The sequence below is a fragment of the Hylobates moloch genome, unplaced genomic scaffold, assembly GCF_009828535.3.
Source record: "Hylobates moloch isolate HMO894 unplaced genomic scaffold, HMol_V3 SCAFFOLD_12, whole genome shotgun sequence".
In the NCBI taxonomy this organism is placed as follows: Eukaryota; Metazoa; Chordata; class Mammalia; order Primates; family Hylobatidae; genus Hylobates; species Hylobates moloch.
Window position 1 is genome coordinate 101,044,686 of NW_026652287.1, and position 22,892 is coordinate 101,067,577.

A 22,892-nucleotide genomic window follows, 5' to 3' on the forward strand; every position below is an offset into this window, starting at 1 on the left:
AGGCTGGTCATTGGTGGAGTTGCCCCAGGCTGGTCATTGGTGGAGTTATCCGAGGTCTGGTCATTGGTGGAGTTGCCCCAGGCTGGTCGTTGGTGGAGTTGTCCCCAGTCCTGGTCATTGGTGGAGTTGCCCCAGTCCTGGTCATTGGTGGAGTTGTCCCAGGCTGGTCATTGGTGGAGTTGTCCCCAGGCTGGTCATTGGTGGAGTTGCCCCAGGCTGGTCATTGGTGGAGTTGCCCCAGGCTGGTCATTGGTGGAGTTATCCGAGGTCTGGTCATTGGTGGAGTTGCCCCAGGCTGGTCGTTGGTGGAGTTATCCGAGGTCTGGTCATTGGTGGAGTTGTCCCCAGGCTGGTCATTGGTGGAGCTGCCCCAGGCTGGTCATTGGTGGAGTTGCCTCAGGCTGGTCATTGGTGGAGTTATCCCCAGGCTGGTCATTGGTGGAGTTATCCGAGGTCTGGTCATTGGTGGAGTTGCCCCAGGTCTGGTATTGGTGAATTTTGGAGGTTTCCACTGGTTTCAATTTTGGAGAAACCAGTGGAAGGGCTAGGGCGGGAGGGTTATGGTCACAGCTGGGCATTAAATGTCTCACAGGGACCTGTGCTGGGGATGGGCTAGAGGGAAAGAGACTGGAAATGTACAAACTGAGGAGGCTTGTGTAGTGGCCCAGGCCGTAGCAGATAAGGTCTGTGCTGGGGCTGGAGGTGTGGGGAAAAGGCAACTGGATGGCCATGTGAGAGACGGATATTGATGGAAGAATCAATAGAATCAGATGACTGACTGGATGTTGTTGGTAGGAGAAGTGGGAGGAAGCTAGACGGGCATTGGTTTTTTTCCAGGTCATAAGAGGCATGCACATGCCTGTCCCACATTAGCCCCTGATCATTAAACATGATCTGTGGATATGCTTATTCATTCAGTCTTCAGATGTCCTGTATACCAGGCCCTGTCCTTGGCACAGAAGATACAATTAAATCTCATGTGTAGCCCATGTGCACTCACTCACAGAACAGCTCCCGACTACCTGTCAGTCAAAGCTTTTCACACTTTTTCTTAAATCCCTTCAATAGATCCCCATTGCACTGAGAATACATCCAAATGCCTCAGTCTGGCCTCCAATGTCTTCTATGATTTGGCTACTGCTCAGATCTCTGACCTCATCTCCTCACCCACTAGCACTCTCCGCATTGCTTGTAACTTCAGCCACACTGGCCTCATTCTTTTCCTTGAAAATGCTAATCACAGCCTCACCTCAGGACTTGGTACACTCATTATTCTTCCCCGCTTGGAAGTCCCTTCCCCACCTCCAACTCCACCCGACCCTGATTCTCTGAAGCCTCAAGCTTTTTTCTCTTCAGAGTTGCTTTCTCTGACAACAGTACCTAGTATTCCCTTACCCCACTATACTATCACATGCTTTATTTTATATTTTTTCACAGCATTTATTGCTACTGTTGTGCTATTTGTTTTTTGTCTTCTTGTATCAGAACGTAATCTTCAAAAGGGCTGAGACAGGCCAGGTGCGGTGGCTCATGCCTGTAATCCCAGCACTTTGGGAGGCCAAGGTGGGTGGATCACTTGAGGTCAGGAGTTCGAGACCAGCCTGGCCAACATGGTGAAATACTATCTCTACTAAAAATACAAAAATTGGCTGGGCATGGTGGTGGGCCCCTATACTCCCAGCTACTGGGAGGCTGAGGCAGGAGAATCACTTGAACCTGGAAGGTGAAGGCTGTGGTGAGCCAAAATCATGCCACTGCACTCTAGCTTGGTCGACAGAGCAAGACTCTGTCTCAGAAAAAAGAACAGTGAGGGGGATGCTGAGACCTTTTCTTTCCTTTTTCTTTTTTTCTTTTTTTTTGAGACAGAGTCTCGCTTTGTCACCCAGGCTGGAGTACAGCGGCACAATCTCCTGCCTTAGCCTCCCGTGTAGCTGGGATTACAGGCACCCGCCACCATGCCTGGCTAATTTTTGTATTTTTAGTAGAGACGGGATTTCGCCATGTTGGCCAGGCTGGTCTCGAACTCCTGACCTCAAGTGATCCACCCACCTCGGCCTCCCAAAGTTCTGGGATTACAGGCATGAGCCACTGCGGCCCAGCTGGGCTGAGACCTTTTCAAACATGTTCTTGTTTGTATCTTAGAGCCTAGAGGTGTTGTTTGTATGAAGTGCAAACTGAAATATTTCCAGAATGAGTAAGGGCAGAATGGATGAGTGACAGTCCTGGGTATTGTGAGAAAAGGGAAGATGCTTTAACCTGACATAGTAGGGTGCTGTGGGGAGGGTGAGAGAGACCAGGGAGGGCTTCCAAGAAAAGGTGACAGCTATGTTGATGCCGAAAGTGTCGGGGGAAATTTTCAAGTCCAGAAAGAAAAGAGCCTGGTTTGGAGATGGAATTCACAGCATGCGATAAGGCCCCAGAAAGGAGCTAGGACAGGCCAGACACGGTGGCTCATGCCTGTAATCCCAGCACATTGGGAGGCTGAGGCAGGCAGGTCACCCGAGGTTAGGAGTTCGAGACCAGCCTAGCCAACATGGTGAAACCCCATCTCTACTAAAAACACAAAAATTAGCCAGGCCTGGTGGCAGGCACCTGTAATCCCAGCTACTCGGGAGGCTGAGGCAGGAGAATCGCTTGAACCTGGGAGGCGGAGGTTGCGGTGAGCCAAGATTGCACCATTGCACTCCAGCCTGGGCAACAAGAGCGAAACTCCATCTCAAAAAAAAAGGAAAGAAAAAAAGAAGGCAGCTAAGACAGAGGTCGATGCCAGTGCACCTGTCCATGGTCCTGAAACCCAGTTGTTCTTAAGCCAGGATGGTTCTATTCAGCTTGGAATGTAGGTGACTCTTGCCTACTGTGCTTTAAGAATTACAAAGCAGATGTAGTTGAGGGGGTGGGAGGAGAGTAAGAGAGTTGGATTGCAGAGATCCGAAAGGGAGAAGGGAGGGAGAAAAAGAGAAAGGGAAAATAAGGTTATTTTTGGAGAACCAGGGCTAATGTAAAATGGCCAGAAAGAAAAAGCAACGATAAGAATGACTTACTACAAAGAAAAAAGAAAACAAAATCTCTTCCTCAGTGGAAATATTTCTTTCTTTCCCATCAGACCCTGGTCCTGATGCTGCTTATGGAGACTGGTATTTGTTTATTTATTTACTTATTGAGGCAGGGTCTTGCTCCGTTGCCCAGGCTGGTGTGCAGTGGTGCAATGTCAGCTCACTGCTACCTTTACCTCTTGGGTTCAAGCAATTCTCATGCCTCAGCCTCCTGAGTAGCTGGGATTACAAGTGTGCACCACCATGCCTGGCTAAATTTTTTTTTATATTTTTGTAGAGACGGAGTTTCACCATGTTGGCCAGGCTGGTCTTGAACTCCTGACCTCAAGTGATCTGCCCACCTCAGCCTCCCAAAGTGCTGAGATTACAGGCATGAGCCACCGCACCTGGCAGAATGTTTGTGATTTAGAGCTGTAACATGAAACTTGGGCCTTAAGTCTGGGGTTGGAGTGAACTATGAGGCAGGTGTTGTCAGCAGGAACCAGATCACAGACAGCCTGGAACGACAGGCTGCCGTGTTTCTCCTGTGGACAACGAGGAGCCAAGGAAGAGTTCTGAGCCTGGAGGGATAGAGTCTGCTTTGGGTTTCAGAAAGGGAGATGAGGATTTTGGAACAATGGTACAAACATACAGAATAAGGCCTGGAGGCCGGGTGCGGTAGCTCACGCCTGTAATCCCAGCACTTTGGGAGGCCGAGGTTGGCGGATCACAAAGTCAGGAGTTCGAGACCAGCCTGGCCAACATGGTGAAACCCCATCTCTACTAAAAATACAAAAATTAGCCGGGCATAGTGGCGCACATCTGTAATCTCAGCTATTCAGGAGGCTGAGGCAGGAGAATCACTTGAACCCGGGAGGTGGAGGTTTAAGTGAGCCGAGATGGCACCATTACACCACTGCAACCTGGGTGACACAGTGAGACTCCATCTCAAAAAAAAAAAGAGAGAGAATAAGGCCTGAGCTGGGGCAAGGGACTTGGGGAAGCAAAAAGGGAGTTAGATTTATGAGGAATTCAGGAAGTAGAACAGACATAATTTGATTGTCCTTCAGTGACCATCCCTGATGGATGAGAGAGAGAGAGGAAGAGAGTGAAGCTGATCCCCCTGCATCTGAGTTAGGCACTGCAGTGAGTGTGATTTCTGGGCTTCCTTTAATCTTCCTTTCCTATAAACCTGTTCATATTTCAAGACCGATCTCAGGTGTGTTTTCACCATGTAATGCTTCATGATCAGTTTCTTTTTTTTGTTATTTTTTTATTTTTTGAGATGGAGTCTCACTCTGTCACCCAGGCTGGAGTGCAGTAGCATAATATCAGCTCACCACAACCTCCACCTCCCAGGTTCAAGCGATTCTCCTGTCTCAGCCTCCCGAGTAGCTGGAATTACAGGTGCCCGCCACCACGCCCGGCTAATTTTTGTATTTTTAGTAGAGACAGGGTTTCACCGTGTTGGCCAGGCTGGTCTCAAGTGATCCGCTCTCCTTGGCCTCCCAAAGTGCTGGGATTCCAGGCCTGAACCACTACGCCCAGCCTATAATCACTCCCTTACTGTGTCTCAACGTTATGGAATACTAGAAGTTGAAAGTGTTATGGAAGTTCAGAGCAAGGAAAAGTTAATTCTCGGAAGGGATAGAGGAATGGCGGGATTTAGAGTGAATGGGCTTTTCTAGACGTTCCAGCTGCATAGCAAGCGTATTCATCCATTCAAACAGTATTGACTAGTTGCTGGAGAATAATAAAGAACAAGGTGGACTTGTTTCTAGCATCATGGAGTTCCTAGCATCCAAATGGGGACGGAGGAGATGTCTAATAAAAAAGTAACAAATAGATAATGTAATGTTAGATGGTGCTACATGCTACAAAAAAAAAAAAAAAAAAAGCCGGTTAGGAGAAGGAGAGTGATGGGGAGGGGTCATTATATTATCCCACCCACCCGAATAATCCAAGGTTTTAAAATAAATGTTTTTCTCTCTATCTCTCTATCTTTCCCTCCTACTTCACTTTTTTTTTTTTTTTTTTTTTTTTTTTTGTGTCTCGGTCTTTTGCCTTTTTTTCTGTGTCTGGGGGTTTGGGCTGCTCACTGCAACCTCTGCCTCCTGGGTTCAAGCGATTCTTCTGCCTCAGCCTCCTGAGTAGCTAGGACTACAGGCGGGCACCACTACGCTGGGCTAATTTTTTTTTTTTCTTTTGAGATGGAGTCTCACTCTGTTGCCTAGGCTGGAGTGCAGTGACTCGATCTCAACTCATTGCAACCTCCACCTCCCAGGTACACAAGATTCTCCTGCCTCAGCCTCCCAAGTAGCTGGTATTACAGGTGCCTGCCACCATGCCCCGCTAATTTTTTGTATTTTTAGTAGAGATGGAATTTCACTGTGTTAGCCAGGATGGTCTCGAACTCCTGACCTCATGATCTACCCACCTAGGCCTCCCAAAGTGCTGGGATTACAGGCCTGAGCCACCACATCGGACCAATTTTTGTATTTTTAGTAGAGATGAGGTTTCACCATGTTGGCCAGGCTGGTCTTGAACTCCTGACCTCAGGTGATCTGCCCTCCTCAGCCTCCCAAAGTGTTGGGATTACAGGTGTGAGCCACTGTGCCCAGCCCACCTCACTTTTTAAACACACCACACACAGATTTTTTTGGCTTTAGCGTTTGAAAGTAAATTGCAGACATGTTGATAGTTCATCTCTAAAATTAAGTGTTAGTATGCATCCTTTAAGGCTAAGGGTCGGGTGCTGTGGCCTCACTTTGGGAGGCCGAGGTGGGCAGATTACTTGAGCTCAGGAGTTCAAAACCAGCCTGGGCAACATGGTAAAATCCTGTCTCTCCAAAAAATACCAAAAGTCAGCTGAGCATGGGGCATGCACCTGCAGTCCCAGCTACTCAGGAGGGTGAGCTGGGAGGATGGCTTGAGCCCAGGAGGCAGAGGTTGCCATAAGCCGAGATCATGCCACTACACTCCAGCCTGGGCAACAGAGCCAGATCTTGTCTCTGAATAAATAAATAAATAAATAAATAAATAGAAGAATAATACATTCTTCTCCATAACTATGACAACATTATCAGACCTGGACATTTTATAATTCCATAATATAATTTAATACATTTTTAAACTGTCCTGGCTATTTCAAGAATGCCTTTTATAACTCTTTCGCCAGAACCAGGATTCAATCTAGGTCCATGCATGACATTTAGTTAATAAGTCTCTTTTCTGGCTGGGCGCAGTGGCTCATGCCTATAATCCCAGCACTTTGGGAGGCCGAGCTGGGTGGATCATTTGAGGTCAGGTGTTTGAGACCAGCCTGACCAACATGGTGAAACCCTGTCTCTATTAAAATACAAAAAGTTAGCCGGGTGTGGTGGTGCATGCCTGTAGTCCCAGCTGCTCAGGAAGCTGAGGCAGGAGAATCGCTTGAACTCGGGAGGCGGAGGTTGCAGTGAGCTAAGATCGCACCACTGCATCCAGCCTAGGTGACAGAGTAAGACTCTGTCTAAAAAAAAAAAAAGAAAGAAAGAAAAAAAAGCCTAATTCCACTACTATTTGTTTTTACAACACTGACTTTTTAAAAATTTTTTGAGACAGAGTCTGGCTCTGTTGCCCAGGCTGGAGTGCAGTGGCACAATCTCGGCTCACTGCAAGCTGTGCCTCCCAGGTTCATGCCATTCTCCTGCCTCAGACTCCCAAATAGCTGGGACTACAGGCGCCCGCCACCACGCCCAGTTAATTTTTTGTATTTTTAGTAGAGACAGGGTTTCCCCACGTTAGCCAGGATGGTCTTGATCTCCTGACCTCGTGATCCGCACACCTTGGTCTCCCAAAATGCTGGAATTACAGGCGTGAGCCACCGCGCCTGGCCAACACTGAGTTTTTAAATATATCTCATTATTAAAATATAAAAAGAAGCCAAGCACAGTGGCTCGAGCCTGTAGTATTAGCTACTCTGGAGGCTGAGGTGGAAGAATCGCTTCGAACCCAGGAGATGGAGGCTGCAGTGAGCTATGATGGTGCCACTGCACTCCAGCCTGGGTAACAGAGTAAGACCCTGTCTAAAAAAAAAAAAAAAGAATTATAAAATAAAATATAGAAAGAATAGTATAATGAAATTCATGGATCCTGTACTCAGTTTCAACAATTACCAACATATGGCAAATCTGTTTTTAGTCATATTGCTATGTCCTCTTCTGCATTTCACTACATTATTTTAAAGCCAGTCTCAGACATCATTTGATTCACAGATATTTCAGTATATCTCTGAGTTATAAGTAGTCTTTTATTTACTATAACCACCATGCTATGATCAAGCTCAAGCAGATAAGAATAATTACTTCATGTTATCTCATATCTAGTTAATGCTCACTCTTCCCCCATTGGCCTCATAAATGCCCTTTTATAGTTCATTTGTTGCAAATCCAGATCCAAGTTCCACATGTACATTGAGTTGATAGATCTCTGAAGCCTCTTTCAACCTAAAACGGTCCCTCTCCTATTTTTTTCCCACCATCTATTTTTTTTGAGAAATTTTGATTTTTGTTGTGTGGAATTCCCACATTGCAGAGTTTTCCAATGGAATCTTCTGTTGTGGTTTAATATGTTCATCTATTTCACTGTTTTCTTTTCTCTCTCCCCTTTTTTTTTGTTTTGTTTTTTGAGACGGAGTTCTGCTCTTGTCGCCCAGGCACTGCAACCTCCGCCTCCCAGGTTAAAGCAATTCTCTGGCCTCAGCCTCCCGAGTAGCTGGAATTACAGGCACCTGCCATCACGCCCGGCTAATTTTGTATTTTTAATAGAGACAGGGTTTCGCCATGTTGGCCAGGCTGGTCTCAAACTCCTGACCTCAGGTGATCCGCCCGCGTTGGCCTCCCAAAGTGCTGGGATTACAGCACTTTGTGCGTGAGCCACTGAGCCCGGCCTTTTCTTTTCTTTTCTTTTCTTTTTTTTTGAGACAGAGTCTCACTCTGTCGCCCAGCCTGGAGTGCAGTGGCGCAATCTCAGCTCACTGCAACCTCCACCTCCCAGGTTCAAGTGGTTCTCCAGCCTCAGCCTCCTGAGTAGCTGGGATTACAGGTGCCCGCCAGCATGCTTGGCTAATTTTTTTTTTTTTTTTTTTTTTTTTTTTTGAGATGGACTCTTGCTCTGTCGCCAGGCTGGAGTGCAGTGCTGCGGTCTCAGCTCACTGCAACCTCCACCTCCCAGGTTCATGCAACTCTGTCTCAGCCACCTGAGTTGCTGGGACTATAGGCGCCCAATACCACACCTGGCTAATTTTTGTATTTTTAGTACAGAGGGGGTTTCACCATGTTTTGGACAGGCTGGTCTCAAACTCCTGACCTCAGGTGATCCACCCGCCTCAGCCTCCCAGAATGCTGAGATTTCAGGTGTGAGCCACCACACTCAGCCTATTCCTGTGTTTTCTTGTAAGCCAAGATCTAAAAGAAGCTTAGATGGATGCAGGCTTGATTTTTTTTTTGTTTTGTTTTTGGCAAGAACACTTTATAGATAGGTGGTGCTATTCACATCCTGCTGTGTCTATTACATCAGGAGACACGGAATGTCTGATTGTTTCTCTTTTTGAGATATTAGACTTGATCACTGGTTCCAGTGTCATTAGCTTGGTCCATGTCATCGTTTTTCTGAAGACTGAGGGACACAGTATCCTGGTGAATGTCCTGCATCTTGGATTTATTATTTAATTTATTTTTATTTATTTATTTATTTATTTATTTTTGATACAGAGTCTTGCTCTGTCACCCAGGCTGGAGTGCAATGGCATGATCTCACCTCATTGCAACCTCCGCCTCCCGGGTTCAAGCAATTCTTGTGCCTCAGCCTCCCGAGTAGCTGGGATTACAGGCGTGCACCACCACGCCCAGCTAATTTTGTATTTTTAGTAGAGACGGGGTTTCTCCGTATTAGTCAGGCTGGTCTCGAACTCCCAACCTCAGGTGATCCACCCACCTCAGCCTCCCAAAATGCTGGGATGACAGGCGTGAGCCACTGCTCCCAGCCACATCTTGAATTTATTATTTTCTTCATGGTAACATTTCATTTGTTCCTCTTTCCTTGTATTTTCTGTAACCTGGAAGTTCTGTCTAGACTAGAGGCTTGATAACATTCACGTTAAACATCATTGGCAAGAAAAGTCAGAGGTGCCGCAGCGTACTTTGTATCACATTACTCCAGGGAGCAAATAATGTCAGGTTGTCCCACTGTGAGTGGTACCAGCTCGAACCCTTGGTAAAGGTGGTGTCCATCAGAGTTCCCCATGGAAAAGGTAGGTTTTTCTTTTTACAATGAAAAAACAAGGCCAGGCACAGTGACACATGCCTGTAATCCTAGCACTTTGGGATTCCGAGGCGAGAGGATTGCTTGAGCCTAAGAGTTTGAGACCCCGTCTCTCCAAAAAAAAAAAATTAGCCAGGTGTGGTGGTGCATGCCTGTTGTCCTAGCTACTCCAGAGGCTGACACAGGAGGATCGCTTGAGCCCAGGAGTTTGAGGCTGCAGTGAGCCATGATCATGCCATTGCACTCCAGCCTGGGCCATAGAGCAAGACCCCATCTCAACAGATAAATAAGTAAATGAAATACTAGTGTGCAGGTAATACTTCAGCACTTTGAAAAAAAACATCTCTGGTTTGGGATACTTGTATTTTAAATTTTTTATTTTGGAAAAAATTTAACACTACAGAATGCTTGTAAAAATAATACAATGAACTCTCATATCCTTCACCTAGCCCAGTTTTTCAACATTTTACCACATTTGCCTTTCTCTCTATCTCCATATATATATAGATCTATATACACATATATGTATTCACATATTACATATACATATATACCTATGTATACACATGTTATATATACATATATGTGCACAAAATATATATATATATACACACATTGGTGCAACCACTTGAATATAAGTTGCAAACACTTCACTAGTTCAGCAAGTGTTTCCTAAGAAAAAGGGCATTCTCTTACCTAACCACAGTACAATAATCAAATTCAGGAAGTTTAAGGTCTGTAAAATACTATAGCTAATATCTAGTCCTATATTTAAATTTCACCAATGTCCCAATACTGTCTTCTTTTTTTTTTTTTTTTGAGACAGTCTCACTTTGTCACCCAGGCTGGAGTGCTGTGGCTCAATCTTGGTTCACTGCAACCTCTGCCTTCTGGGTTCCAGGATTCTCATGCCTCAGCCTCCCAAATAGCTGGAACTACAGGCTCATGTCACCACGCCTGGCTAATTTTTATGTTTTTAGTAGAGACAAGGTTTCACCACGTGGGTCAGGCTGGTCTCAAACTCCTGAGCTCAAGTGATCCAAAGTGCTGGGATTATAGGCGTGAGCCACCACCCTCACCCTCCAATATTGTCTTTTTTTTTTTTTTTTTTTTTGAGTTGGAGTTTTGCTCTTGTCACCCAGGCTGGAGTGCAATGGCGCGATCTCGGCTCACTGCAACCTCCACCTCCTGGGTTCAAGCGATTCTCCTGCTTCAGCCTCCCGAGTAGCTGGGATTACAGTCACCCACCACCACGCCCAGCTAATTTTTGTATTTTTAGTAGAGACGGGATTATCATCATGTTGGTCAGGCTGGTCTCGAACTCCTGACCTTAGGTAATCCACCCGCCTTGGCCTCCCAAAGTGCTGGGATTACAGGTGTGAGCCACCGTGCCTGGCCTTTTTGTTTTGTTTTGTTTTGTTTTTGAGACCAAGTCTTACTCTGTCACCCAGGCTGGAGTGCAGTGGCGCAATCTTGGCTCATTGCAACCTCCACCTCCTGGGTTCAAGCGATTCTCCTGCCTCAGCCTCCCAAGTAGCTGGGACTACAGGCGCTCGCCACCACGCCCGGCTAATTTTTGTATTTTTAATAGAGACGGGGTTTCACCCTGATGGCCAGGCTGATCTCAAACTCCTGACCTCAAGTGATCCACCCGCCTTGGCCTCCCAAAGTGCTGGGATTACAGGCGTGAGCCACCACGCCTGGCCCAGTGCTATCTTTTTACTGTTACTTTTTCCTGATTCAGGATCCAATCTAAGATGATGCTTTGCATTTCCCTATTGTGTCTCTTTAGTCTCCTTTCTTTCTTTTTTTTTTTTTTAGACGTGGAGGATGCCATGTGAACCTTTCATTTTTTATGGAGCTCTGCTGCCTTTTTTTTTCTTTTTCAATCTTTCATGTTGACGTTTTTGAAGAGTGCAGCCAGTTGGGCTGTAGAGTGTCCCACTGTCCTCATGAGTGGATTCAGGTTACGCATTCTCAGCAGGAACACGACATAAAGGAGGTAGTGGCTTGCTCAGCTCTCTTCTCCGGAGGCCCGTGGTGTGGGTCTGCCCTGTTGCTGGTGATGTTAACTTCGATCGCTTGGTTAAGGCGGTACCTGCCAGGTTCTTTCACCATAAAGGAAGCTTTTTATCTCTGTAATAATTAATAGATCTTCTGTGGGGAGATTCTGTCATCCAGCAATTGAGCATCCCCTCGTGACTCTTGCCTGAATCCAACATTGCTACTAGGATTGCAGAGTGGTGTTTTCTTCTAAGTCTATTATTCCACCTACATGGATAAATTGGTGTGCTACTGAAAAGAACTTTCTCTTTTTTCTTATTTTACATATGTATCAGTGTGGACTCATGTATTTTATTCTATTTTGTTTTTAATTTAGTTTTTTGTTTTTTGTTTTTTTGAGATGGAGTCTCACTCTGTCGCCCAGGCTGGAGAGCAGTGGTGCGATCTCGGCTCACTGCAACCTCTGCCTCCTGGGTTCAAGCAATTCTTGTGCCTCAGCTTCCCAAGTAGCTGGGATTACAGGCACCCACCACCACGCCTGGCTAATTTTTGTATTTTTAGTAGAGACCAGGTTTCACCATGTTGGCCCGGCTGGTCTCAAACTCCTGACCTGAAGTGATCCGCCCACCTTGGCCTCCCAAAGTGCAAAGATTATAGGCATGAGTCACCGTGCCCAGCCTAACTTAATTTAGTTTTTTGAGACAGTCTCCCTCTGTCAGCCAGGCTGGAGTGCAGTGGTGAAGTCATAGCTCACTGCAGCCTTGAACTCCTAGGCTCGAGGGATCCTCCCTCCTGAGCCTCCCAAGTAGCTAAGACAACAGGAACTAATTATTTATTTTTAGTAGAGATGGGGTCTCACTATGTTGTCCAGGCTGGTCTCGAGCTGCTGACCTCAAGTGGTCTGCCCACCTCGGCCTCCCAAAGTGCTGAGATTCCAGGCGTGAGCCACAGCACCCAGCCTCCATTATTTTTCAGTGGCAAATCATGCTGCAATAAATCAGCCTGTGCATGTGTAGTTTCCCATAATGGGAGAGATATCCTCAGGATAAATTCCTGGAAGCGGGATTGCTGGGTTAAAGGATAGATCCGTGTGTGATTTTGTTAGATGCTACTAAATCCCCTTTCACGTGGCGGCACCATTTTGCATTCCCACCAGCAATATAGAAGAACGTCCATCCTCTCAGCCTCCCCAAAAGAGTGTGCTGTGAAGCTTTTAAACTTCTGACTACCTGGTTGATGAGAAGTGTTAGCTCATCATATTTTTCACTTGCATTTCTCAAATTTTGAGTGAGGGAAATATACTCTTTTCAACAGGGAGATCATAAAAGTCCCCTTCCTTCCTTCCTTCCTTCCTTCCTTCCTTCCTTCCTTCCTTCCTTCCTTCCTTCCTTCCTTCCTCCTTCCTTCCTTCCTTCCTTCCTTCCTTCCTTCCTTCCTTCCTTCCTGCCTAGTCCCCTCCCTCCCTCCCTCCCTTCCTTCCTTCCTTCCTTCCTTCCTTCCTTCCTTCCTTCCTTCCTTCCTTCCTTCCTTCCTTCCTTCCTTCCGTCAAGGCACGATCTTGACTCACTGCAACTTCTGCTTCCTGGGTTCAAGCAATCCTCCTGCCTCAGCCTCTCGAGTAGCTGGGATTACAAGTGTGTGCCATCACACCCAGCTAATTTTTGTATTTTTAGGAGAGACGAGGTTTCACCATGGTGGCCAGGCTTGTCTGAAACCCCTGGCCTCAAGTGATCCTTTCACCTGGGCCTCCCAAAGTGCTGGGATAATAGGTGTAAGCCACTGCGCCTGGCCCATAGAAGGTCTTTCTAAAGAGGCAACAAGTGAGGAGAGATCTAAGTGACAGAGACAGACATGGGGAAATCTGGGGGAAGAGCATTCCAGGTAGAAGGAACGGCAAGACCAAAGGCCCTGAGGCAGAAGTGAGCTTGAGGAGTTCAAGGAAGAGCAAGAAAGTTAGGTGTTCTAGGCTGAGTGTGGTGGCTCAACGCTTGTAATCCCAGCACTTTTGGGAGGCCAAGGTGGAAGAATTGCTTGAGCTCAGGAGTTCGAGACCAGCCTGGGCAACATGGGGAGACCCTGTCTCTACAAAAAAATACAAAAGTTAGCCAGGCATGGTGGCGCATGCCTGTTGTCCCAGCTACTCATGAGGCTGAGGTGTGAGGATCGCTTGAGCCAGGGAGGTGGAGGCTGCAGTGAGCTATGATTGCACCAATGCACTCCTGCCTGGACAACAGAACAAGACCCTGTCCCAAAAAGAAAAAAAGAAAAAAAGTAAAGAAAGTTAGGTGGTCTAAGAGGAAGAAACAAGGAGAAACTGATCGGAGATGGTGTGGGCAGGTACTGGACCGTTTGTATACTGTAGTCTAAGAGGTCAGCGAAGTTTTCTATAAAGAGCCAAACAATAAATATCTTCAGCTTTATTGGCCACCCAGTCTCTCTTGTAACTGCTCAGCCTTGTGGTTGTAGCATAAAACCAGTCATAGGCAATATGTAAACAAATGAGTGTGGCTGTGTTCCACTGTCATTTGTAGAAACCAAAATTTGAAATTAATATACTTTAAAAAGTTGAGATGTAAAACCAGGCACAGTGGCTCACACCTGTAATCCCAGCACTCTGGGAGATGAGGTGGGCAGATCACTTGATTTTTATTTTTTATTTTTTATTTTTATTTATTTATTTATTTTTAGACGGAGTCTCATTCTGTCGCCCAGGCTGGAGTGCAGTGGCGCGATCTCGGCTCACTGCAAGCTCCGCCTCCCAGGTTCACGCCATTCTCCTGCCTCAGCCTCTCCGAGTAGCTGGGACTACAGGCGCCCACCACCACGCCTGGCTAATTTTTTTTTTTTTTGTATTTTTAATAGACACGGGGTTTCACTATGGTCTCGATCTCCTGACCTCGTGATCCGCCCACCTCGGCCTCCCAAAGTGCTGGGATTACAAGCGTGAGCCACCGCGCACGGCCATGGGCAGATCACTTGAGATCAGGAGTTCGAGACCAGCCTGGGCAACATGGCAAAACCCTGTCTCTGCAAAAAATACAAAAAATTAGCCAGGTGTGGTGGTGTGCACCTGTAATCCCAGCTACTAGGGAGGCTGAGGTGGGAGGATCACTTGAGCCTGGGAAGTGAGGGCTGCAGTGAGCCATGATTGTCCCAGTGCTCTCCAGCCTGGGCAACAGAGCAAGACCCTGTCTTCAAAACAAAACAAAACAAAAAAGGCCGGGTGTGGTGGCTCACACCTGTAATCCCAGCACTTTGGGAGGCCAAGGTGGGCAGATCAATTAAGGTCAGGAGTTTGAGACCAGCCTGGTCAACATTGTGAAGCCCTGTCTCTACTAAAAATACAAAAATTAGCCGGGCATGGTGGCAGGTGCCTGTAGTCCCAGCTACTCAGAAGGCTGGGGCAGGAGAATCGCTTGAGTCCAGGAGGCGGAGGTTGCAGTGAGCCGAGATTGCACCACTGCACTCCGGCCTAGGTGACAGAGCAAGACTCTGTCTCAAAAAATTCCAAAAAACAAAAAACAAAATTGAGATGTAATTCACATACTATAAATTTCATATAATTCAGTGATTTTTAGTACATCCACAAGGTTGTACAACCATCTCCATTAGCTAATTTCACAGCATTTTCATTATTCTCAAAAGAAACCTCACATACCTTAGCAGCCAGACACAATTTCCCCCTCCATCCTATTCCCTGGCAACCACTAATCTTTCTGTCTCTGTGGATTTGCCTATTCTGGACATTGCATATAAATGGAATCACACAATATGTGATATTTTGCATCTGGCTTCTTTTAGCTTGCTTTCTAGGTTCATCCCTATGGTAGCATGAATCAGTATATCGTTCCCTTTTTTGGCTGAATAGTATTCCTGTATATGGATATACCACATTTTGTTTATCCATTCATCAGCTGATGGGCATTTGGGCTGTTTCCGCTTTTTGGCTATAACGCATAACGCTGTTACAAACATCCGTGTGCGAGTTTTTGTATGAACATATGTTTCCACTTGTCTTGGGTACATACCTAGGAGTGGAATTGCTGGGTCGTATGATAATTCTATCTTTAACTTTTTGAGGCGCTGCCAAATGAAATTCATATACTTTTTATGTGGCACAAAATACCAGTCTTGTTTTGATTTTTAACATCATTTACTTATGTGAAAGCCATTCTTAGCTGGTGGGCCATACAAAATGAGGGGGTGAGCTGGGTTTCGTCCATGGACCATGGTTTGCCGACCAGCGGTGTAGACAGTGGAAGGAATCTGGGCTTATTCTGTGTGTGGCACACAGAACGTAGGATTCTAGGGGAAGAGGTTGATAGGGATTAGTTAGATACATTTAAGGCAGGGAACTTTATAGCCTCCTTAAGCCACTCTTGGCATGGTTACTGTTCAGAGGAAATTTCATCTGGAGAAAATGATAATCACCTCTTAGAAATTCTCAGATCGGACCTCTCCTCTGCACACTGTCCATATGCTCTATTTCCTCAATTGTAAATGGTGTTAAAAATGTACCTCCTTCAAAGAGGTGTTGTGAAGTTTGAATGAATGTATATATATACACAACACCGAGAACAGTGCCTGGCACAGACCAAGACCTATATAAGTCGTTGCTATTATTATTGCTATTGTTGCAATTATTATCCACACAGCCTCAGCTCAGCCCTCATCCTCTTCCCCCTGGAATATGTCTCCCTCCAGTCTGTTCCCAGCATCAACCAGCCCCTGAACGTTCTTCTAACACTGGGATCTGGCCCTGCCTTCCTCTGCTACAAACTTTATGTAGCTCCCTAGTACCCTTGGTGTCAATGCTCAGCTCCTGGGCCTGGCATTCAAGGCTCACCATGGCTATACCGTCCCCTTTCTCTAACCTCATTTCTTGTGGCTACAGCTCATGTTACAGCTACATGGGTGGACCAGCTCTATTTTCCCTCCTTCCCAAACCTTTGCCCATGCTGTGCACTCTGCCAGTGTGCCCTTATTCTTCTCTGGGCCTCATCCTTTAAGGCCAGGCGAGGTGGCTCACACCTGTAATCTTAGCATTTGGGGAGGCTGAGGAGGGTGGATCACCTGAGGTCAGGAGTTCGAGACCAGCCTGGCCAACATGGCGAAACCCCATCTCTACTAAAAATACAAAAAAAATTAGTCAGGCATGGTGGTGGGTGCCTATAATCCCAGCTACTTGGGGGGCTGAGGCAGGAGAATCACTTGAACCCGGGAGGTTGAAGGTTGCAGTGAGCCGAGATCAGGCCACTGCACTCCAGCCCAGGCCACAGGGTGAGACTCCATTTCAAAAAAAAGAAAAAAAGAAAAGAAGACTTGAACTAAGGAATCTTTCCTTCATTTCTCTTGCCCCTGCCCCAGGCGGGTTTGGCGCCCCTTCCAGAGTCCCAGAGAGCATGCTACTTCCTTGTAGCACCTATCACCTTATGTGTGACTTGATCAGTGTGTTCCTATTTTCCTTCTCCAATTGCACTGTGGGCTCCTGGATGGCAGATTTAGGGGGGTAAAGGGGGAGGTGGTTGTTGATTCATCTCTGGGCTCCCTGCACCCAACCAAGGCCCAGCACACAAGGGGCTTTCCGGGAAGTTAGTCCAGGACAGAATGGGGAGGAGGGGAAGGCAGTGAGGTGGGGCTGGGGCTGGGAAAAGGGGCCCACTTCTAATGGACGAGGGCACCCCCTCTGCTCCCCTAGGCCTCTCCTTGGTGGTGGGCTTGGTTCTTTATATCTCCAGCATCAACGACGAGGTCATGAACAGGCCCAGCAGCTCTGAGCAGTATTTTCATTATCGCTACGGGTGGTCTTTTGCCTTCGCCGCTTCCTCCTTCCTACTCAAAGAGGTGACGTCCGTGGGACCTAGACTCTAGAGTTCTGAATGGAGAGAGGTCTTGGGGGCCTGGTTCCTGAGTCCAGGAGGAAGGAGAGGCTGGAGATGCAGACTCTGGCGTCAGAGGGAGGTGGTAGCTGAGGGTCCTGGAGGAAGAGGGGTCTGAGAGCTCCAACTTTTGGGATCCTGGGGGAGGGAGGGTCTGGAGACTGGGACTCCTGGGTCTTGAGGGAGGGGCCAACCTGAGGGCTTGGACTCCTGAGGTCCTGGGGAAAGAGAGGGCTGGAGCCCTGATCCTGGGTCCTGGGATAGGAAGGGGCTTGGGGTGGGGACTCTGAGTCCTGGAGTGAGAGGAGATGCGTGGGGGTCCGGGGATGCGCATGGGGGCGCCCCTGGGACTCTGACCTTGCCTTGCCGCAGGGGGCCGGCGTGATGTCCGTGTACCTGTTCACCAAGCGCTACGCGGAGGAGGAGATGTACCGTCCACACCCGGCCTTCTACCGCCCGCGTCTCAGCGACTGCTCCGACTACTCGGGCCAGTTCCTGCAGCCCGAGGCGTGGCGCCGCGGCCGGAGCCCCTCCGACATCTCCAGCGACGTGTCCATCCAAATGACGCAGAACTACCCTCCCGCCATCAAGTACCCGGACCACCTGCACATCTCCACCTCGCCCTGCTGAGGCCCGCCCCTCGGAGCTCCCCCTGCGTCCTCCTCCTCCTCGTCTTCGGGGGTCTCCCTGTAATGCAGCGCCCCCTTCCATCCTTGGGACTCCTCGCTCCCACCCGGAGAAGGCTGCGCCAGCTTTAGGCCTCGCCCTCTTCCCAATGGCTCCGCCCACAAACTCCCTTATTTCAATGGCCGCGCCCCCTTTTCCCGACCTCTCCTTTTCATTGGTCCCTCTCACTCCCAAATGATTCCTCCCCTTCGTTGGCCCGCCCCTTTCCTCTGGCCCCTCCTCTCCAAGAAAATTAGCTCCTCCCTCGTTCTCCACCTGCTCTGAGCTGGGAGCAGCCCGCGGCGGTGCAGGCGCCCAGCTCTCCGGAGCTCCCCAACCTCCGACCTCACCGCAGGGGCGCTGGGCTGGAGAGCAGGTTCGGGCAGCTGCCGGGAATGCCGACCATCCTCTTCTCCCTTCTGCTCTGGGCTTCCTTTTTCCCTGCCTAATCTCACCTCCTGACCTGCTGGGTTCTCCGGTGCAGTGGGAGGGCCGGCTTGCTCCATCCGCAGCCCCGGGGTGGCGTAGGGAAGGGGGCTGGAAGCCACGGATACGGTTAACCTGGCCCTTCCCTCCCCATCTCCCCGACTTCCCTGGAAGGTCCCATTCTTTCTCACCGGCTGGGCTCTTCTCTGCTTCCTGAAGGTTACCTGCCTTTTAGGGGGCTCTTGTCTAAAGGATCTTCTTGCTTTCTCAGCTATCCTTGGCTTCTTTTTCGTCTTCCTCCTCCTTTAACTCTTTCTCTCCTTTCCTCCCTTCACCTGCTCGTCCCAAGCCCTTGGTGCATCCCGCCCTAGGCGCACACCAGACGGCCAGAATGGGGAACCTAGGATGGAGGGAATTCCCCCACGCCATCTCCACACCTGTGCCCGCCTCTCCCCCCTCGAGGCCCCGTCGAGGGAGGGAGGGGCAGTAGCGGGGGTCGACACCCCCCCAAACCTCTTAAGTCTTCCAATTTCTGGCTCTCCTCCTTGACGTCCCTCTTCACCCCTCAGAACCCCGACTCTGGCCTCTTTCAAGGGCCCGTCTGCCCCGTTGGACAGATTTTGGGGGGAGAGGAGGTCACCAGGAACTCGCCCACCCCCCCTTATTAGGGAAAGAGGGGCGAGGTAGCACAGTGTTGTACACGGAACCAGAATGGCCCCCGGGGTGGGGGGAGGGGGGCAGGGGTGGGACGGGGGCTTTTAGTTTGCATCTTAGGTGGGAGGGGGGAGGGGGGACCCGCCGCAGTTAACCTGACTTTACGCAGCGATTTTTAACGAGGCTGGGGGGAGGGGGGCACTGGGGTGGGGACAGGGTGGGGTGGGGGGCCTGGCTCTGTTATTTACCGTGTATCATATGTAAATATCGACAGAAACTTCAATAAACTTTATTTCAAACACGTCTCCGCCTGCCCGGAGGGAAGGGATTGGATACAGGGAGCTTACTCTAGGTCTCTGCTTGTAGGGTTGCAGGCCTAAAGTACTGCAGAATAACGTTAGATGGGTCGTTGTTAAATGACTTAATCATCATAATTATCAACGGCAGCGCTTTATACTTCAGTCCGTGTAAAGCATGCAGGACCGTAAGCGATACTGGTCAGGATCAATAAACACTTTCTCCTGGTATTATTATGACCACGTAGAGTACTGTTACTATGACTCGCCTTCCTTCGACATTCATTGCTTCTTTTAACTTTCCCCCCAAGCCTGCACGGTCAATTTAGTGGCCTCATTTTGCAGATAGGTCCAGAGAGGTGAAGTGACGTATCCAAGATCACACAGGTGCAAATTGGCAGAGCCATTTGCTAAAGCCAAGTTTAGGCCTGGTGCGGTGACTCACGCTTGTAATCCCAGCCCTTTGGGAGGTCAAGCCGGGCAGATCACTTGAGGTCAGCAGTTCGAGACCAGCCTGGCCAACATGGCGAAACCCGGTCTCTACTAAAAACACAAAAAAATTAGCTGGGCACGGTGGCTCACGCCTGTAATCCCAGCTACTTGGGAGGCTGAAGCAGAGAATCGCTTGAACTTGGGAGGTGGAGGCTGCAGTGAGCCGAGTGCACTGCACGCCAGCCTGGGCGACAGAGTGAGACTCCATCTCAAAATAATAATAAAACCAAGTTTATCTGGTTCTGAAGCTCAGGCTTCCTCCCCCTTGCACTAGGCAGTGGTGGGTTTTCCCAATGCTTGGCTCAGTCCCTCTGTTGTGAAATGACTGCTACCATTTACTGCACACCTACCCTGAGCCAGACGCCTTCCTTCCTTACATGATCTCATTAGACATTCACAGCAACCCTGTATGTAGGAATTATCACCCCATTTTTGCAGGTGAAGGAGGCAGGCTCAGAAAGTGGGTGCCACAATCTGCAGTCTCACCCACTATACTGAGAGACTGAGAACAGCCTAAATGTTTGATAAGCTTGTTCTCGCAGCGTATTGTAAAGGAAACACCGTGCCAGATCTTCCCTTCTTTGCCTTGTCTAGATTTGGCTTCTTAAGGATCCATCAGAATAACTTTTGCTATTACAGTCACAACTGTTAACAACCAAGATACATTTATCAGGTCGTCATTAGGGTATGAGACACTGCACTAAGCACTTAAAAAAAAAAAAAAAAAATAGAGACAGGGTCTCCCTGTGTTGCCCAGGTTGGTCTTGAACTCCTGGGCTCAAGGGATCCTCCTGCCTCGGCCTCCGAAAGTGCTAGAATTACAGGCATGAGCCACCCTACCCAGCCTGCACTAAGTACTTTTGATTTATTAGCTCATTGAATCCTTCCAACCATCCTGTGAATAAGGCATCCCAATTAGCCCCACTTTATAGACGAAGAAACGGAGGCTCAGGGAGATGAGGCCACCCAGCTAGTAAGATGCGGAGGAGAATTCATGCCCAGCCCGTCTGACCTCAGAGCCCACACTCTTAGCTGCTATAATTTACTACTATGGATTTGGTGCAAACTCATTCTGTGACCTTGAGCAAATCTTTTAATCTCTGGGGCTTCAGTTTCTTTTTCTGTAAAAAAATAAAAAAATACTGAGGGCAGTGGTTGGTTTAGAAGGATTCCAAATCCCTCCGGAATAGGGAGGTTGGTGGGGGTAAGTTAGCAGGAAAGAGTTCTGAATCAGCAGGACTGGACTCCCGGGGGGAAATATTCTGAGTCATTTTCAATAATTTCACAAATTTCTGGAGGTCATGCTTGAGATTCGGGGTGGCAAATCATGTTTCAGCTTCGTTGTCAAAACTGAGTGATTCGTACGGGCTGCTTGGAGACCGGTATTAGAAGGATTCTGAACATCTGCTCAGTGGGAAAGAGTGTCGCCATTGATTGGTGCTGTCTGCCGTGCTGCTCAATTGGTGCTGTCTGCCTTGCCTGCAGGATGGGCTGTGGTGACGCAAATGCTAGATATTTGCCAACACTATGGGGAAGTTAACAACCTAAAATCCTAAGGTTTGTGTTCTTTTAAAAAATCAAGCTAGTTCTTTTGTTTATTAAACTTTGAAAATGGAATACAATCCCACAGTTCAAGATTGGTGAGTTTTTTGTTTTGTTTTAAAGAAATGCTGTGAAAAGTTCCACCTTTGTTTATCCAAAGTAAGTCAGGATGTCCTAACATTCTGAAATCCTCCCCTTCCTGAGGCATTATTAGTTTTTAATGTATAATTTCAGGAATACTCTATGCATATTCAAGCATATATGCATGTGTTTAAATCCACACACAGATGAGTATGTAGTATACACATTTTTATTTTATACATTTATCACGTAATGCACATAGTTCTGTGCCTTCCAGTTTCAAATGAGAATGCATGGGGCTCATTTAGCATGTTATATAACTCTACTGTTTTCCAAGGCTGCTTAATAACAATTGTTTGCATAAATTAATTGCATAATTTATTGAGTGCTTACATGCCAGCCACTTTGTGTTTCAGTCCTAAGCCTTTTACATTCTGTAACCCCAGGAGGTTTGGTATTGTTAGTATCATTCTCACTTTATAAATGAGATCCTGAGACACAGAGAGGGTAATTAGCTTTCTCCTGGTCACACAGCTAGTAAGTGGTCAAGCTAAAATTTGAATCCTGGGAGTCTCCTGTGTCGACGATACTTATCCGCTAAGCTCTATACCTTTGTGTGTGTGTGTGTGTGTGTGTGTGTGTGTGTGTGTGTGTATACTGCCCTCCTTGGCCTCCCAAAGTGCTGGAATTACAGGTGTGGGCCACCATGCCTGGCCCTCTGTGTATATTGAAGCCACCTGGTTACATCTATTTATCTCTCTCTCTCTCTCTCTATATATATATTTTTTTTTGAGATGGAGTCTTGCTCTGTTGTCCAGGCTGGAGTGCAGTGGTGCCATCTCGACTCACTGCAACCTCTGCCTCCTGGATTCGAGCAATTCTCCTGCCTCAGCCTCCTGAATACCTGGGACTACAGGCACACACTGCCATGCCTGGCTAATTTTTTGTATTTTAGTAGAGGTGAGGTTTCACCGTGTTGCCCAGGCTGGTTGCAAACTCCTGAGCTCAGGCAATCCACCTGCCTCGGCCTCCCAAAGTGCTGGGATTACAGGTGTGAGCCACTGTGCCCGGCTTTTTTTTTTTTTTTAAACGAATCTCGCTCTGTTGCCCAGGCTGGAGAGCAGTGGCACGATCTCAGCTCACTGAAACCTCCACCTCCTGGGTTCAAGTGATTCTCCTGCCTCAGCCCCCAGAGTAGCTGGGATTACAGGTACAGGCCACCACTCCCGGCTAATTTTGTATTTTTAGTAGAGACAGGGTTTTGCCATGTTGGACAGGCTGGTCTCAAACTCCTGACCTCAGGTGATCTGCCCTCCTTGGCCTCCCAGCGTGCTGGGATTACAGGTGTGGGCCACCATGCCTGGCCCTCTGTGTATATTGAAGCCACCTGGTTCCATCTATTTATCAATGACCTATATCTCCCTATTGCCTTTAGGAGCAAATCTAAACTCCTCACCTACGTCTTTTGCCAAGAGCACAAGTCTCATCGTGTGCCGCCCCCATTGCTGCCTCCTGCA

The 22,892-nt window shown here is 48.0% G+C and overlaps 1 protein-coding gene across 2 annotated transcripts in view; it reads left to right on the forward strand.

The window, feature by feature from the left end:
- CACNG7 (calcium voltage-gated channel auxiliary subunit gamma 7) overlaps window positions 1-19,491 on the forward strand; it is a 30,166-nt gene extending 10,675 nt beyond the window's left edge. The window contains exons 5-6 of one of the 2 annotated variants that reach the window (XM_032171058.2): window positions 17,038-17,183; window positions 17,591-19,491. In XM_032171058.2, the coding sequence (XP_032026949.1) occupies window positions 17,038-17,183; window positions 17,591-17,848 (404 nt within the window). In that variant the 3' untranslated portion in view covers window positions 17,849-19,491. The remainder of the gene's footprint in view (window positions 1-17,037; window positions 17,184-17,590) is intronic. The other variant, XM_032171059.2, reaches the window with a different exon arrangement.
- Window positions 19,492-22,892: the final 3,401 nt, after the last annotated feature.